The 16415-nt window shown below is 48.8% G+C and overlaps 1 protein-coding gene across 1 annotated transcript in view; it reads right to left on the bottom strand.

The window, feature by feature from the left end:
• The window catches only part of PRKCH (protein kinase C eta), a 113022-nt gene extending 99004 nt beyond the window's left edge, over positions 1-14018 (bottom strand). The window contains exon 1 of the mRNA XM_082762244.1: positions 13522-14018. Coding sequence (XP_082618370.1) covers positions 13522-13881 — 360 coding nt within the window. The 5' untranslated portion in view covers positions 13882-14018. The remainder of the gene's footprint in view (positions 1-13521) is intronic.
• Positions 14019-16415: the final 2397 nt, after the last annotated feature.

Here is a 16415-nt window from a genome sequence, read left to right as displayed (position 1 = left end):
GCCTTGGAGTAAAGGAGGTTACAGAGGGAGCGGGGAAGGGAAACCCAGAAAGGGTCCGTAGAGGAAAAAGGTCAGCAGGCGTTTTGTAGTGGTTTTGCTCGGGTGTCCATCAAAAACACACCTCGGTGCTGACCACACTCCCATCTGAAGCTCAACCATGATGTAACACAACCTGCAGAGCTGCAGACAAACATTCTCCTCTCCAACCTGAGCTTTTGGTGGGGTCACTGAGAGCCCAAGCACACAACAAACCTGGGTAAGCCCAAAACAGGACAGGCTCTGTTACGAAGCCACCCTGTTCAGGACAATTGCTGTCATGTTCCCTCCTTAATAAATATTTAGTTTCTTTGTGAACGGAAGGCCTGATATTTTATCCATGGCACAGCCAGTGATGCATGTGCTTTACATTACAAATACACATGCTTTTAACTCCAGCCCACTAGCTAATACTTTTAAAAGTATAAATTCCCCTCTGGAGAAAAGTACTTCCCTAGCTGGGTGGCACTGTAATGTGGACCTTATGCCCCTCTTCCCACTGACAAAGAGCCCTTGCTGAGGAGGGGGCACCCTACCTTAATTCCCAAAGCAAAGTTTTATTCACTCCAGGAAAAGCCACATCAGTTTTACTTTTATCACCTTAACCAGGGAGCTTTCACCAGCTGAGGGCAGAAATCCCCCAGACAGCATTTATCTTCTTTCCAAATAAAAATCAAACAACTTGCCTTCTTTAAGGCTTACCAAGCCCTGTAATATAATGCTAAGAAGCCAGTCAAACAGTTCCTCGCCTCTGCACCAGCAGCATTGCCTGATAATGACCTTGTGGGGGAAGAAAATGAAAGAGATACGGTCCTAACAACTGCCGCACATCTAGCGAAGTGAACCATTACAGATGAAATCCCCTAAGAAAGGGGATAAACTACCTAAAGCTATCCAGCTAATGTGCATGGCATTAAAAGAGCCATAGATAAGATTACAGCAGTGAAGAGTTGGATCCTTAGTGGGGAAATCCTCAACCAGCTGAACTGGAGCTGCTGAGCAGACCTCGCCGTGGCTGCACCGTGAGTTTCGGCTTCGTATGACTCCGAGGATTCCTCTTGCAGCCCTCGAGATGTCTGTGACATTACCACACGCAGTAATATCAAGCACTGCAGTGGTTTGGATAGGGAGATACAAAGTCTGAACGAGTAATGACCCACTGGAAAATTCATAGCGACAGACGGGAAGATCTGGTGCCCTTCAGACACCTACGCCCGCTGCCTGTGGCTTCGGAGCAGCCACAACACTGTCTATTGTAAAGAGCACTGTTCCTGTGGAAACAGTTGCTTACTGTATTTTAAGAGATGGAATAAAAATGCTTTAGATTTATAGATTTTGGCAACTGCCTATTTACTGAAGATATATATTATAAAAAAAAAAAAAAAGTCTTGCTCTTATCGTTGATAGTCAATGAAACTATGAGGCTCAGATAGAGACTATTTATTGTTGTGTGGCTGAAATAACTGAAAGAAAGCATCGATTTCTTTGCAAGTAAGATTTCACATGCCCAGAACTATTAATACCAGGAGGCTGCTTAGCCACCCTAGGAACTGAACCACAAAACTTACGTTGGGAAAACGCCGAGGACCTTTTCTGAGGTCAAGGAGATTCTTTCTGAACCATCTCCCAGGAGTCGAGCACAGGGGCTCCAAAGGTTGTTTAAAACCAGCAAACCTCAGGAAACTTTCTCTCACCTAATTGTCACATCCAGAACAGCAATAGGCACTTACAAGATGTTACAAAAATGAGAAGTGATATTGCTTAAAAAACAATGAATACTGCATACACGTTTCTGAGGCAAATCTTTGTGGTAAGCTTATTTATATATAGAAATAAACCCACTGGCCTTGTATTAATCATGAGCAGACTTTTCTCTATGGAAAGGGAAATGACAAACTTAGAAGGACGTGTCAGACACCTTCTGAGATCACTTCCATATAAGCTAAAATGTGATGACTTGAAGGACCATTCCTTCTCTTTGCAGGAAACCACCCTGACTCTACAATTTTATTCTTGACAAAAATCAGAACAGTAATTCTAATACACACCATGCAATGATTACGAGTGGAGATTTAGTTCTAAGATTCTTCTAAAACTCCGAAGTTCTGAAGTTCTTAACCCTCAGGCTTTTACCCAGAAGAGACACAACCGGAGGGAACACAACCAGAGGGATTTCTGGTAGGCACAGCGCTAAGTGAGCACTGCAACAAGTACATGCCGCGTCCTGTCTGCCTCTCACCGCGCTCATGTTTACAGGCACTTCTACCCCACTAGAGTTAACACCCTTTTTTTTTCTGCACAGATGCAGCAACTGCCCACCCAAGAGAAGCTAAACGACATGGCTTTCAGCACCTGTTAAATGGCAAAAAGCAGAGCGGGTTATATATTGTGATATTGTGTATATCCAACAGCAGTAGCTAAACGCCGGGAAGAACATAGGATTGATTACGAACTGACAAATTATCAGTCAAGCTCTTCAGTAGACACGAAATAAAGGGAAATGCCATCTCAATATGAGCCTTTGATCAGGAGGAGATAACTATCCTCAGCCCCCCTTTCTTTCCAGATGTCAGCACTGCCCTGCACGGGCAGCAGAATGGACGCTGCCTTCACACGGCCCCAAAACCACACTTCTCAGCCCATTACGTCAACTCACGCCGCTTTGACTGATATTTTCTTCATCACACTGGGCTGTGAAATGGGTAGGTGAGAAGCAGAGCCACAAGCAGGAAGCTCTCCACCTCTCCTGCGGCACATGGGCTGCCCGTGTGGCACAAGGGCACAAATCTGCTGGGCATCCTCTTCCACCTGCCCTGTGCCAGCTGCCACAAAGTCACGAGCCTGCTGAAAAAGGGCTCCATCGTGGCTGAACACAAAACCCATTCCTAAACTAGATGACTTTGTAAGCATCCATCCAAATGTTTCATCCTTAGCTAACACAAGAATGTATTTTGTCTACAAGGGGCTGAAAGCCCTTCTATATTTGCATTATAGCCTGGATTTTTGATGCTTTATTCCTTTTTTGTCTTCCCTATACCACTTTTGTCTTTCAAAGGGGGAGGATAGGGCCCTGCCAGCTGTGCTGACCAGCACGGTGAACACTACGAACATGACACTGCTCCGGGCTCACTCCAGAACTATTTAGCACGAGGTTACAAAGGAAGGTGAAGCATGTTCCTTCACAGAACCAAAAAGATGGGAAAAAGCTTGCTGTTACCTTTACTGGCAAGATAGGATAAATGTTACTATAGCTTGTTAATTGAAAATGTGATCAGAATCAGTTACTATCATTAAGAACTGATGGGGTTGTTTTTATAAGGGAAGACAGAAACCCCCCTAGGCTAGGGTAAGCCACCCATTTTTGCTCTACTCCAAACCAAAACAGCTCAGTTGCTTGGACCGTAGCTACTAAACCACCACAATTACATCTCATTTCACTAAGAAGACTTCATAAAACAGCATTTTTCTTCGTGCAGGTCTGTAAGCTGCCACATCATGAATCCTCTCCAGAAACAAGAGGCTGAAACTTCTAAGAAAGGAAAGGGCTGGCAATGGCCTGACAGGCAGTGTCCTGTGAGTGACCCCTTCTCACAACCCAGTCTTGTGGGTGCGATTCTTGCGGGTGCTCAAAGCTCCTCCTTTCAACTTTTTACTGTTATAAAGCAAAGAGATAACGAAGTGCTAAGTTTAGGGCTCAATCTTGCAAAACGATGATAATCAGCAACACTCCTACAAAGCCCTGTTAGGGGACGGCTGAACACCCTACACATTTGACACCACTGTAGATTTTGCATTAAATAGCGTGTACCAGCTTTGACAAGAAATCCCACCATAGATTTGGACCACACAGGAACATTTTCCTCACATGATTACGTTTTCTTCCAGGCTTCGCAGCAAGCTGCCTTACAGAATAAATTGTCATTGAATATATTAATGTGAGATGCCTCAGTCTGCGAATGACCTAGATAATAAACTCGTTGCACAGAAGCCAATTTCTTCCTCCTTCTCAGGGCTCCACGAGCACTCTTTGTGCTCAGTAAATAATGTATAACCCAGCTATCATAAATCCTTGTTGCATGCAGGAAGGAGGAAAGAAGCATGTCCAGTTCTGCACCAGTGTAACTGGGAGAAAAGTGGGTAACTCCACTGGTGCCACTGGAAATCACTGGTGTAGACCTGGAAGGCAGGAACAGAGGAAGTCACTGGGCTCCTGTTGTGCTGAAATCCCACAAAACATGCGGATGGACTTTTTACGGTAACATTTCACAACAACAGAGAAAGACGACAACTTTCACTTCAAAATTATTAAAAACAAATACTAGAAAGAAGTGAGGTACGGAGAGCGTCACATGGAGCGTGACAGAGCTTGGGGGAAGGCCGGGAACTGGGCCCCAATGCAGGAAAGATTTCTCTCTCTCTCCTTCAGATTTAAAGCATTTAAATCTAAAGAAACTTAAATAAGAGGGACAAGATAAAAGAAAATATTTGGTGAATCACTCCCCAGATTGCAGCCCGTAGACCAACATACTTTTCCTCTTCTGGATCCTGGGCAAAAAGCCGACAGGCTGCACGGCCTTGTTTACACAGGAAAATAAATGCAGGACAAAGTAGGAATTCAAACAGGATGAGCTAGTCTTTTACCAGTTCTTCATCCACAAGACCTTCCTTATTCTGAATCAACTCAACCCAGAACTGAATACATGTAATAATTGGCACATTGACCGGTTTGGATGGAGAGAAGCACTCTGGAGATTAACGCAGGCATCCACAAGCCAGGCCCAGCACTACCAGGAACCAAGTTTTGCAGCTGTTCTGTCAGATAAAAGCTCTTGGGAGCACCGACATCCCATCTCATTTTTACTCTCTAGTAAAAACGTCCTTCAGACTGCAGGGCCGGCCAGCCCCAGCGAGCTGACACCATCCCAAATGGTCTGACAGTGCCCGTCGCCCTCTTCTTCAGGCCTACAGCACTCAGCTATGACCGGTCCAAGGTTGAACCTCCTCTATAAACCTGAATGACTACAAGTATTTTCTACCCAAAAGCACTAAAAAGATTTGCAAACTAAGACCCTGCTGCTATACTGTAGGAGGTCGAAGACACAAAAGCAAGCGGAGATGTATGAAGAATAATTTCCAAGCGGCATCTTGCTTACATAACAGAGTAAAATAAATTTACTCGTGAGAGAAGCACAAAATCTGGTACTAGGCCAAGATGGAGCCCACTGACAAAGAGCCACGAAGCAAACAAGAAACAAGCAAAGGAAAAAACAGAAACCACAAAACAGGCCAGACAGAGGGCTAGAAACCAGAGGTGCTGTGGGGAGGGACGAGCTGCATTTTCAGCTCAAATCAGACCGGCTTGCAGTCAAAATCCTGCCCTTGAGGATGGCTGATACTAAACATAGGACACAAAGGCAGAAAAAACAATGTTCGGATAGGGAACTATCATTTCAAATCTCCTCTAAACCCCTGGACACATGCTGTCAGAATACAACTAGTAGTAAACTAGTTGTAATGGCCTGCGACAGAACAGATACACATCCTGCTTCTCACATCCTCTCCCTCACTAGCCTGTATCAGAGTGGTTACTGCTGATCTGTCAAGTGATTTTGCACTGCAAATCATCATTTTTTGACCTTTTTTTTTTTTTCCCTTAAAGGCAGAGCAGACACGTACTACTCACTTTCCATATCATACTTTTAGATGTATGCCCTGTGTGGACATACTTGACAGAATATACCTGTAATGCAAGAAACTAAAAATAAATAAATGGTCACATAATTTCCAGTAAGGCCTGTGCCAGCAACATCCTGTTAGTTAAAAAAAATAATAAACCTCTCTCCCACATCACAAACAGAAGCTGCCCAACTTTTCCTTCTGCACCAGCACCTCGCCTCCTATCTGTTCAGTGGCAAGGGAACCTCTCCTGGAAGGAGTTTGGAGAGCTGCCACCCCACCACCGATTCAGACCCAATCACCTCACTAATGAAACTCGATACTTACGAAACTTGGCAGGTGCACACCAAGAAAAAGTTTTTATGTCGTGTCATCTACCGGTTCACACTCCCCTCCCTCTTCCCCTGCCAACATTTTTTTTGTATTGGCAAAGCTCCGGCTATAGCCGTGTGCTTTCACTCCGGTATGAGCTGCAGCAACCCGAAGGGCAGGTCTGCACCGAACAAAGGCACGCAGAAATGATTTGTGTGCAGTGTCGAGGAGGGCTGGCAGAAGAGCTGAAATCTTGTCCTCAACGTGCCTTGTGTCTGCATTGCCCTGTGCCAGAGCTCCCAGCCTTCCAGCCTGAACAACTCTTCTGCCTTCCCCCTGCCCAATGTGCGAGGAGCAAAGCAGGGAGTGGGCTGGCAGCCGGCAAAAGAGCTCCGGCAGCCTGCGGGACAGATCCCGTCATTGATTACATGCCTCTGGTCTTGTGTAACAAGGGCGTGCGAGGCCTCACAGGGGCAGAAAAAAGCACTTTCTCCATCACCTTGGGCCCAGCATAGATACCAAGATTTTCACATTAAATACCAGCGGTGGCAGGATGGCCGAGCAATGCCTGCTCTCATGGAGCGTCGTGCTAGCACGGCCGAACGTGGCTGGCATCCGTTCGTGGCGCTGCCCTTAAAAATAGAGCAGGATGCTTTCCTCAGCGACTGACTTCACTGGGCCATCAGAACATTTCGTGACGTCAAAGGATAAAAAAACGTCCTTGGCTTTACAGAAATCTCAGTCGTTTGTCTGGCTTACCTTAAGTGGTTTAGCAACATTAATTGGATGCTCCAGGATGCACTTTGTTTTTAGAAGTACATTTGCTATCTTTGATATAATTATACAGCAAGCCTCTCCCTCACATCCAGCCATCCCTCCTTGTTCTAGCACAACCGAGGGCATGGCTCGGGGAGGAAGAACCGCAGGGTGACCTGCACCGGGTTCGTCAGCCAGGGCTGCAGCCCGCACGCTGCACAGCAGGGCAGGGGAGGAATAAGCAATCAGACCAAAACTGCTCGCTGTCTCCAGAAGAAATGAAGTCTACAGAAGGGTTTGACGTGCATTAAGTGCAGCCTAAATGGGCTGAGATGCTGGAGGCAAGGCGTGATGCCTGATCCAGAATCCCTCGCGGAAGCTGCCAGCAACAATCCTGCTTGTCTTTCTTCCCCATGGTTACAGAAGAAGTCCCCGACTCCTCGATTGTTTTAGCAAAGCACAACAGCTACAATCGTCCTGAAACATCAAAGGAGCTTTAACAGTCTGCAAAGGAAGGGTGGGAGTCTGCCCCGGTTCAGTAAGGGATATGCTTTCGTATTGAATTACGCTGTAAACCAGTTGACTTTTTAATGGCATTTCAATAGCTCCAACTGCCCCCTTGACAATCTTTTCCGCGGGGGTTTATTGCCTATAAGCTTGAGATGGCTAGGAACCAAATCATTACTCAGAAACTACTCAAAAAACAGAAAGCCACGGACGGCCTGGATGAGACGCGTTTTAACAGCAAGACCTGTGGTAACAGCTAAAAATAAAACGCGGACAGACCGAGGCCTCCCCCCGCCGGTGCAAGCAGCAGGGGCTGCACAGAGCACGGCCGGGACTGAGAGCTTCCTGCACTGCTCGATGTGCACTTGCTGCTGCTGCTGCTGCCCCAGCCCCACTCCTCCGCCTGCACAAGCAGCCTCCTGTACAGCAGCGAGGGGATGGCCGGGGCTCCGGTCTGCAAACACCCCCAGGAGCTTTTTCTGACCCTGATGTTGCTGAAGGACACCCTGCATCCTATCACAAGCCTCCAAATTAGCAAGGGTTCAAACAGACAGCTCCAGAAAGCCTTGGGTGACTGCAGGAAAGGGAGCCACCCGCTCCACACCACGCCTGGAAGTGCCACCAAGTGCCACCAGGTGCTGCGTGTCAGCCCACGGCCCCGCACCGGCACACGCGTGGGCAGGCGAAGCCAGCACGGGCTGAAGTTTCGCTTTGAGCTCTGCCGACAGCGTATTGCATAGAGCAGGCTGGGCTCCTGCTGCAAACCTCAGCCCAGCACGCACTCAGCACAGAGCCGAGGCACTGGGGACCCTTGGGTGGGACTGGGGTGAGCTCTTGGCGTTGCAGCTCCTTGCAGCTGGGGAAGGCGAGGTGATGATGCTGGGTGCGTCCTCTCCGCACATGCTGCCAGCTCCCGGCATCCTTCCTAACCCCAGCCGTGGCAGGACCAGGCACCTGGCTGAGTAAAAGAGAGACAGCTTCCTAGCCTGCTGCATCCGTCTCAAAGCCAGGGCTCAAGCACCACCCCTGCCGGCATCCCAGTGGCTCTGATCACTGGAAATTGGGTTTTCTTGTGGTTTGGCCAAACCTTTCATGCCTCAGATATCCTCAAGAGAAAAGAAACAAAACACCTCTCAAGCAAAATGCCTGAGTTCTCCAAGGATGCTCACAGTTGCCAGTCAGACCTTGTCTTGGGGAGGAGCTCATGGATGACAGACGTAGAGAACGGGCTTGGCTCAACCTGTAATGCTGAAACAGGGCAGTAAGCACGCAGCTCTTCGCCACGCAGTCAGCTTTATTCTCTCTCATCTGCCTTCATCAGTAGAACCATTACTAGCAACACGATCCAGGATCACATAAATACTTGACATATTGCAAAAATTAGTCCTTCTTTATTTTTTGCAACTTTTTTTTTAGGCCACAAGGCTCGCTCGAGTAGCCTTGATGCACTGACCTGGTGTTTGGAGGGGTTTGTTTGTGGGCACAAAGCCCAGCTACGTGCCAAGCTGAAGAGAAGAGACAAAACTGTGGAAGCTTTCAAGAACTCTCTTAGGTTCTTGCAGCAAGTGTGTTTCCCCACTATTCCCATTCAACAATGTGACTGCATATCAGTAATAATAATTACAGAAACAACTGAAAACCTAACAAGAAATAGGGATGGACCTTAATTTACTCAAGCCTAGTTTGCAACTAATGAGCAGCCCGACTTTCATATAGGTGAGAGATCTACACACCATCTACATGGTTGTCCCATGCGTGGAGATGGGAAATCATACACCCAGAATACTACTGCTCGTCATTTCAGCCTGCTACTGACCTGTGGATGGGGAAACCATTTACTGGACAGCGTCTTCTTTTTGAGCTCATTTGCCCAGCAGTCACATCACTCTCTTCAAATCTCCTCCGAAAACTCACAGTGACCATACACATCACAAAATGCTCTGTCAACAGCTATACAATATTTTTGGCTTCCTGATGCAAGTTTTGTCCACCTGTGAGCCCGGTAGTACTTGGCCCACCACGCCTTGGCTCTCTGACAAGGTCACCATGCTCGGGGGAAGAAGCTGTGTTCTCCTTTTCAATTTAATGTTCAATAAATTAGACAATCGCATACAAGCAAGGGTAAAAAACAATTCTTTTTTGCTTAAAGAAAGGAAAAATCATAGAACAGGGTACAGATAAAAGAGTTCAGGTTAAGCAATGCACAGGAATTATTTGTTTTAATCTCTTCCTGCAAACAAACCTAGCAGTTCTCACATGAGCACATGGCAACAAACTCATCAGGAAGTTGCAATTGGCTCATTAATCTAATAGTCCATCTGTTATCTAATTTCCTTCAGTATACTGTGATAATTTGCTATTTCAAGATTGAGTCACAGAAGGTTTAATTTTAACTCCTTGTTCAAGTGCTAGGAATGACACCTCTCTACCCATGCGCTACCAATTTTTACACTCATAATTAACTCATTCCCTGGTAACGAAGCAGCTCAGTATCTCCTGTAAATACTACCTCCCCGAGCTTAAAAATGAGTTCTGCCACTACGTACGCCTTGTAGGAATAACTCTACATATCGTAAACTTCTCCACTTCAGCTGCAGCTCAGTACTCCGAATTATTTCTGGTGTCTCACTGACCTACGATTGCCTCCTATGCTGCACCCAGAGACAGCTGAAAAGGAGAAACCACCTTGCAGAGCTGCACAGACAGAATAAAAAAGAGATGTCAGTGTATGCTAGGGCAAAATTAAAGACATGCTTTAGAAGAAACTATTCAACACCTGTTGTAAATCACAACTTCATAGCTTTCAGGTAACAACCGGCTTAATTCTGCACTGCTCTGCACCTGGCAGGGTCATGTGCACCTGTGTAAAATGCTACCATTCAGGTTTGCACAATTTCACACCCACTCATCCCCAGGAAAATGCCTGCCAGAAAGAGCATGGTACTGGCGAGCTCGCCGCCGGTTTCAGCTACATCAAAGCATGCTGAAGGCAGGATGGCATTTATTTGACAGGATTAATAAAAACTACTGCTACTCCGCTGCTTGACAAGTAAATCTAAAAAATGGGAAACAGAGGGCAGGATGCTGAAGTTAATAAGCTTTTAAAGATTTGATTTGTGTAAAGTTTGTCAAATGTGTTTTACAACTAATATGAAAATTAAAAAATATTCAGGCTGTGGCGATTCGTCTACCAGGAAGATTTCGGGAAACAAACAAAAGGGTTAGAAGAGAGAGGTAGTTCTTAAAGAGTCTCCAGAACACGGATTTTAAAGCAAACTGTGAGCACGATACCCTGTCCAGTACCCAGCAGGATGACTCAGGTACACAAGCATCACTGATGAGACGATTCATGTCCGTGCACTTACTCATCTACATAAATGTTTGGGGCGATAATTGCAGCGATGTACCTGCAAGTCACCTGGGAAGCACCAGTGCTTACACACCGAATGCTCCTGCTCGCTTCTCACCGACACTTCCTACAACATTTGTCACCAGACCTTGCAAGAACTGTACCTAAGCACTTTTCCCCCCTCTGCAGAGGACAACCCAGGTTTATCAACAGAACAGCAAGAGCCTGAGAGCTCACACCAAACCTTTCAGGCACTAAGGGAGTGTTCCAGGTAATCTCAAGGCTGTTTTCCTGCGCTCCTCCCTCTCTGGAGGAGCACTCGGGGAGCCGGGGCTGCCCCAGCCCATTTGGCTGCATCACACCAGGTGCATTTGGAGTTTACCAACATACCGTTGTCCTTGTATCTTCTCTGAGAAGCGAACATAAACATTCTATTTCAAACCAAAACAAAAAGCCATCCTTTCTTCCCCCCGCCCCAGATCTCCTTTACCAGACACTCAAACTTCTTCCCAGCTCTGCTCTCCCTTCAGTTCTCTCTCGGGATGCCTGAACATCGTGGGTGCTCTATCCCCGAGGATATTCTTTATGACTGTTTCTCAATCATTTTGTATTAAAGGACTACATAACTTTAGGGAAAAAAAAATCTGACTGCTATTGCAGTGATTTTTTATGTACAGCCTCTGAGGATTTTACGTATAAACTCTGAGGATTCACTGATTTTCCCCTCACGTCATTCCTTTCTTTCCCTGCCTGCATTAGCCTACGTGCTTTTGTTTTTGGGGTTGGAAAAAGGGCAGCATGAGGGATTTCAGAGCGGAGATGTTGCAAATCATCTATAAAACCCTTGCGGTGTCTTTTATCATGCCAGTAGTTCGTGGACCTTGTGTTAGTACACAGCAGCACTTCCTATCCCTCAGACTGCACAAAACCCAGTCACAGCCTTGCCGGATTTATCAAGAAATATTAAATTATCAGGGCAAGATCTTGTTCCCATGTCACCACGCGACTCTGCCTGCACGCTATGCGAGATGCTAACGGAGCAAGTCAAAAGGGAAGGCAGGAGAAAGGGACAGAAGACAAACACTTGCTCACCCTCCCTACTAAATCCACCCCGGTTGTTGTTTTGGGACACTATGAAGGGACAGAAGCAACTCTCCATCTCTGTCTAGGTGCCCTATAAAACGTCAGCTTACATCAGTCGAGTTATCAAACTCGCTGCCTTCCCATCCCATTGCAGCCCTCAGCTCCCGGATCCAGAAGCTCACAGAACATGTGCCTGTCCAGCAGGGAGGAGAAACTCCTCCCTCGCCACCCAGCATCACAAACACCTCAGCAGGCCCCATACTGCACCCGTCTTAAAAATCAGCATCCGTGGGATGTGTGAAAGGAAAGAAACAGCGGGCCCCTGGACGTGTATGCGTACACACGGGAGGTAATATTACTATAGATATTTCGGTAATGTAAATAAGGCCAAAACCCCACAGTAGGGCAGTCCAAACCCCACAAGCAGGCCAGCCCCTGCACAAGCAGGACACCAGCCTTCTGCGAAGCTAAGGTCACTCTCAACAGCAAATAGGAATCACTCCCAACAAATCAAGCAAGCAAAAATATCCTCAAATCCGTGACCCTATGTGCTGAGCACACTCCCTTGCCCTGTCCCACACAGGTCTGTTCCATATTTAAAACTGTTTTAGCACCAGTCACAGGAGCAGCTTCTCCCCAGCAGCACAACGAGCCTGGCAAGCTGGGTATGCACCGACGGAGCTCCCCCTGATGAACTTGGCACCTAAGAATGCTGAAGGAGGAAAAAAAAAGCCCCAATATAGGTCTGTTCAGTGCTCCTGCAGCTGGTATTTCCCCGTAGTCACCCTGGAGATGGAGCATCACACCCCAGTCACCGGCACTGGCTGTGAACAGAAAGCACCGGCGTTCTCTCCAGCGATACCATCTAGATACCTATCGGTTCTCTACGCTGTCAGCTCTCTTTCCTCCACGTCTGATTTTATTGTGGTGGTTACCTGACCACAGGTGCTGAACTTCCTGGTCTCTAAGTTAATACCTGCACGAGCCTTGGAAATTCTGTGTTCTGCGCCTTCTCTGCCGGGAAGAATGTATTTATTTTTTAACTTAATACTTACAAGCAAACTAGTTTGGATCGATACATCCACTTCCTCCTGAGCTACAGCACTGGAAGCAAAGGCACAGCTTTACAGCCTCTGCTACTCCTTTCACTAAGGGCTAAGACATAAAAGAGGTTCTCTGGGCCGGATGTCAGTGACTTGGAAATAACCTAGAATTAACTCTAAGTGAAACCGTGCTCAGCCAGCGCAGGGGTGTACATAATATATGTGAGGCTCGTCCTGCCATTCTGCTCGAAAGACCAAGAAATCTGCATGCACACATCAATCGTGCGAGGATGTGTAGCTCTCAGGAGAAACGCGTCCCTCCCTGGGTATGCACGTTTCCAAGTAGGTCCCTGCATGCAAAGCAAAAGAGGGAAGGCACAAAACCCTGCGAGTCTGCAGGTGCACTTCGCTGGGTACGTCTCACAAACCTCCTCTCTGCCAGGCTACAGCGAGGAGAGACCTCACACCCCTCAGCCACGAAGTCTCAGCCTTACAGGTGTGACAGCTGGGACTTTGCTTTCGGGGTCCCAAAACATGTCACCTGAAACAACACCAGCCACTTACCCCCATCGGTCCGGCCACAAACCTAACACACAGGGACACGGACGTCCCCTCACAAGGGTACCCCCGAGACAAGACAACCCCGCGCTGCCTGCATCTGCAGCACAGGCAAGCAAGGGCAAGCCTGAGCTCTGCAAGCACCCCTGGAGCGCCTTCATTCATTCGGAGGAGCCCAGCTCCGGCCTCTCACCAACTCACCCAGCCCTCGAAGCTGTCGCTGGGGCCCGCCGAGCGCAGGAGGTCTTGGAAGTGCAAGGTGCAGTTGGCCACGAAGTCATCGTAGCCGATGGGGGTGTCGTGGAAGACGGAGAGCTCGAGCTGGTGGCCGTCGGTGACGGTGGCCGAGAACTCCTCGTTGTAGGTGGGCTTGTTGGTCTTCTGCTTGGTGCTGGTCTGCCCGACTCGCACCTGGTCCACGCTGACGGTCACGTAGGGGTCCAGCAGCTGGTAGCCCTTGCGGAACAGCGAGTGGCGGAGGGACCAGCGGGTGGGCTGCAAGCCCACCGCCTCCCCGATGCGCACCTTCAGGTACCCGTTGAACTTCATGGCTCCGGACATGGCCGGGAGGAGAAGGGGACCCCCGGGAGAAAGAAGGGGACCCCCAGGAGAAAGAAGGGGACCCCCGTGCCGAGCCCAGCCGAGCCGTGCCCGCAGCCAGCCCCCGCCGCTCCTCCTCAGGGGGCCGGGCGGCGGCGGCGCAGCCTCCCCGGGGCCATGCCGGGGCCCCGGAACCGCCGCCCCCGCTCCTCGCCCGAGCTTCCCCGCCCGGCCCGGGGCTTCTCGGAGCGAGGAGAGGGAGGGAAAAGGGAAGGGAAGGGAAAACGGCTCGGCACGGCTCGGCTCCGGGGACACCTGGATCGTGGGACGGAGCCGGGCGGGGAGGAGCCGCCAGCCCCGGGAGGGCGGGCCCGGGCACGGGCTGGGAGCGGCGGCGCGGGCGGGACGGGCCCTGGGGTCGGGGGCTGAGGGGGAGAAAGGAGGAGGCGAGGGAGGCTGGGAGAGCTGGAGGATCCCTGGTTCTGCCTCAGGTTTTAACGGGGGAAGCGGCTGCAGGGAGCCTCCAGACTCCTCGCCGCGAAGTTTTGCTGTCCGCTGGGGTTAGCTGAGCGTGATTCAGGCGGCTGGCACGCAGGGGTTGCTGCGGGTTGGTGCCTGCACTCAGTAAAGCCAGCAGCCAAGTGCTGGTAATGACGCTCCAAACTTTGCAGGAGACGTGGTGTGAAGCGGGTAAAGGGGCAGCGAAATCCTGCCATCCCCGTGGTGCTTCATCCACCAACACCTCAGCCAGCTCCGCAGCAGAGGCCATGGTCACCCAAAGGTCCCTCAGGGGACGAGGACACGCAGCCACCCAGCCCTGCTGGCAGCTGGGCCCTCACTAGGGTCAAGCATCTCGGGCACTAAAGGGCCACAGGGCAGCCCCGCGGTGCCCCAGGTTGGGATGTGATGGAAGGAGCTGCTGGCCTCGCTCCACCTTGCTGCGGCTCCTCCCGTCTGGCCCTAGCCCAAGGAGCCCTCCCTGCCCCGACCCAGCTCCTTCCTTGTAGCTGCCGTGTGTAACGCGGTCCTGCGCGGGTGTGGAGGTGTCCTCCTTCCTCCTCTGCCCTGTCTTTTATTTTCACTCCTTCCTGACCCTCTCACATCTCCCCGCTCTCTTCTTTTTGTGTGTTCCTTTCATATTCTTCCACATTTTCAGCCTATTCCTCTGCCCTCAGCCCTTCATCCTCCACGTTCTAAGTGGCAGGCTGCCTCTGCTTTCCCACCTTCTTTCCTTGCCCTTTTCTCCTTCCAGATGCTCCACATTTCACAGAAGCTGAGTGCAAGAGCACCAAGCCAAGAGTCCTGCCAGCCTCAGACCGAGCAGGGCTCCTGTTCCCTCCTCGAGAGAGAGCAGGTGGAACAGGTTCAGTAATGGGATAATTCCTAACAGGGAAGCAACAGTTCTACCAGAAAATCTTGCAGACCCTTAAAATCAGACTTTTGACAAGCAGCCTGCAAGGCTTTTAAGTCCCTTGATCTATAACTCTTAGCTGGAGATAAGAAGTGGTTAAGAATTTTTGAGCTTTGTTAGGACAGGTCATCCTGCAGAGGAACACAGGTCTAATTTCAGAAATGGCCAAGCTGCAGGACATGCAGCCACCACAGGCTCCAGGATCGTGTCTCTACCAAAGTCCAGCTCCAGGTCTTTTAACAGAAGGTAGGGCTAAGCAAGCACAGAGTATCCTGTCCCCATAACAATACTTCAGGATTCAGGGAAATTGTTGGTCTGATACTCCTGAAATACACTTCATCATTAACTATCATCATTTTGGGTAGTTTTCTTCTCCCTAAAGATCCAGTCCTTTTTTAAATCTTCGTGCCTTCATGGATTTTTCTATTCCACAGCAGCGAGTTGGTCAGAAAAAATTAGTTTATTTTCATCAGTTGTGCATCTGCTATCTCTTTAGTTTCTTGTTTCACAACTGTTCTCCTTTCATGACACCATAAGTGTGTATATATATATGGAACAGGCTCCCCAGGGAAGTGGTCACTGCACCGAGCCTGTCTGAATTTAAGAAGAGATTGGACTGTGAACTTAGGCACATGGTCTGAACTTTTGGGTAGACCTGTGCGGTGTCGAGAGTTGGACTTGATGATCCTTAAGGGTCCCTTCCAACTCAGGATATTCTATGATTCTATGATTCTATGATATATATATATATATATATCATTACTTTCTGAAGTGCATCATCATTTGTCATTTTGCACTTTCATCATCTCTGTCCTTCCTAGCTGTGAGCTGTCCCTTGGAGTCTGGGCAGATCCTGTACTGACCAGGATGGTCAAAGTGTTGTAAGTGTTCTTACACCACTTCATCATGACTCTGTGATGACTGCAGACGAGACCTGAAGACAGTGAACTTTGAAGCACCAACCATGAATGTCCACAGGACGAGGCTGAAGGCCTTATAAAGTCTGGAGTGCCTACTCTGTAAACTTCAAATCATCAAACAAAGATTTTACTCTGCCCAGAGGCCCTCAGGGAGCTCAGTGCAATAACAATCAAGAATGATGATTTAAGAAGAACAATTTTTGGCTTAGCCATTTCCCCTGACC

This window comes from Aythya marila, assembly GCF_965140915.1.
Source record: "Aythya marila genome assembly, chromosome: 5".
Taxonomy (NCBI): domain Eukaryota; kingdom Metazoa; phylum Chordata; class Aves; order Anseriformes; family Anatidae; genus Aythya; species Aythya marila.
This window is presented reverse-complemented; position numbering and strand designations above follow the sequence as displayed.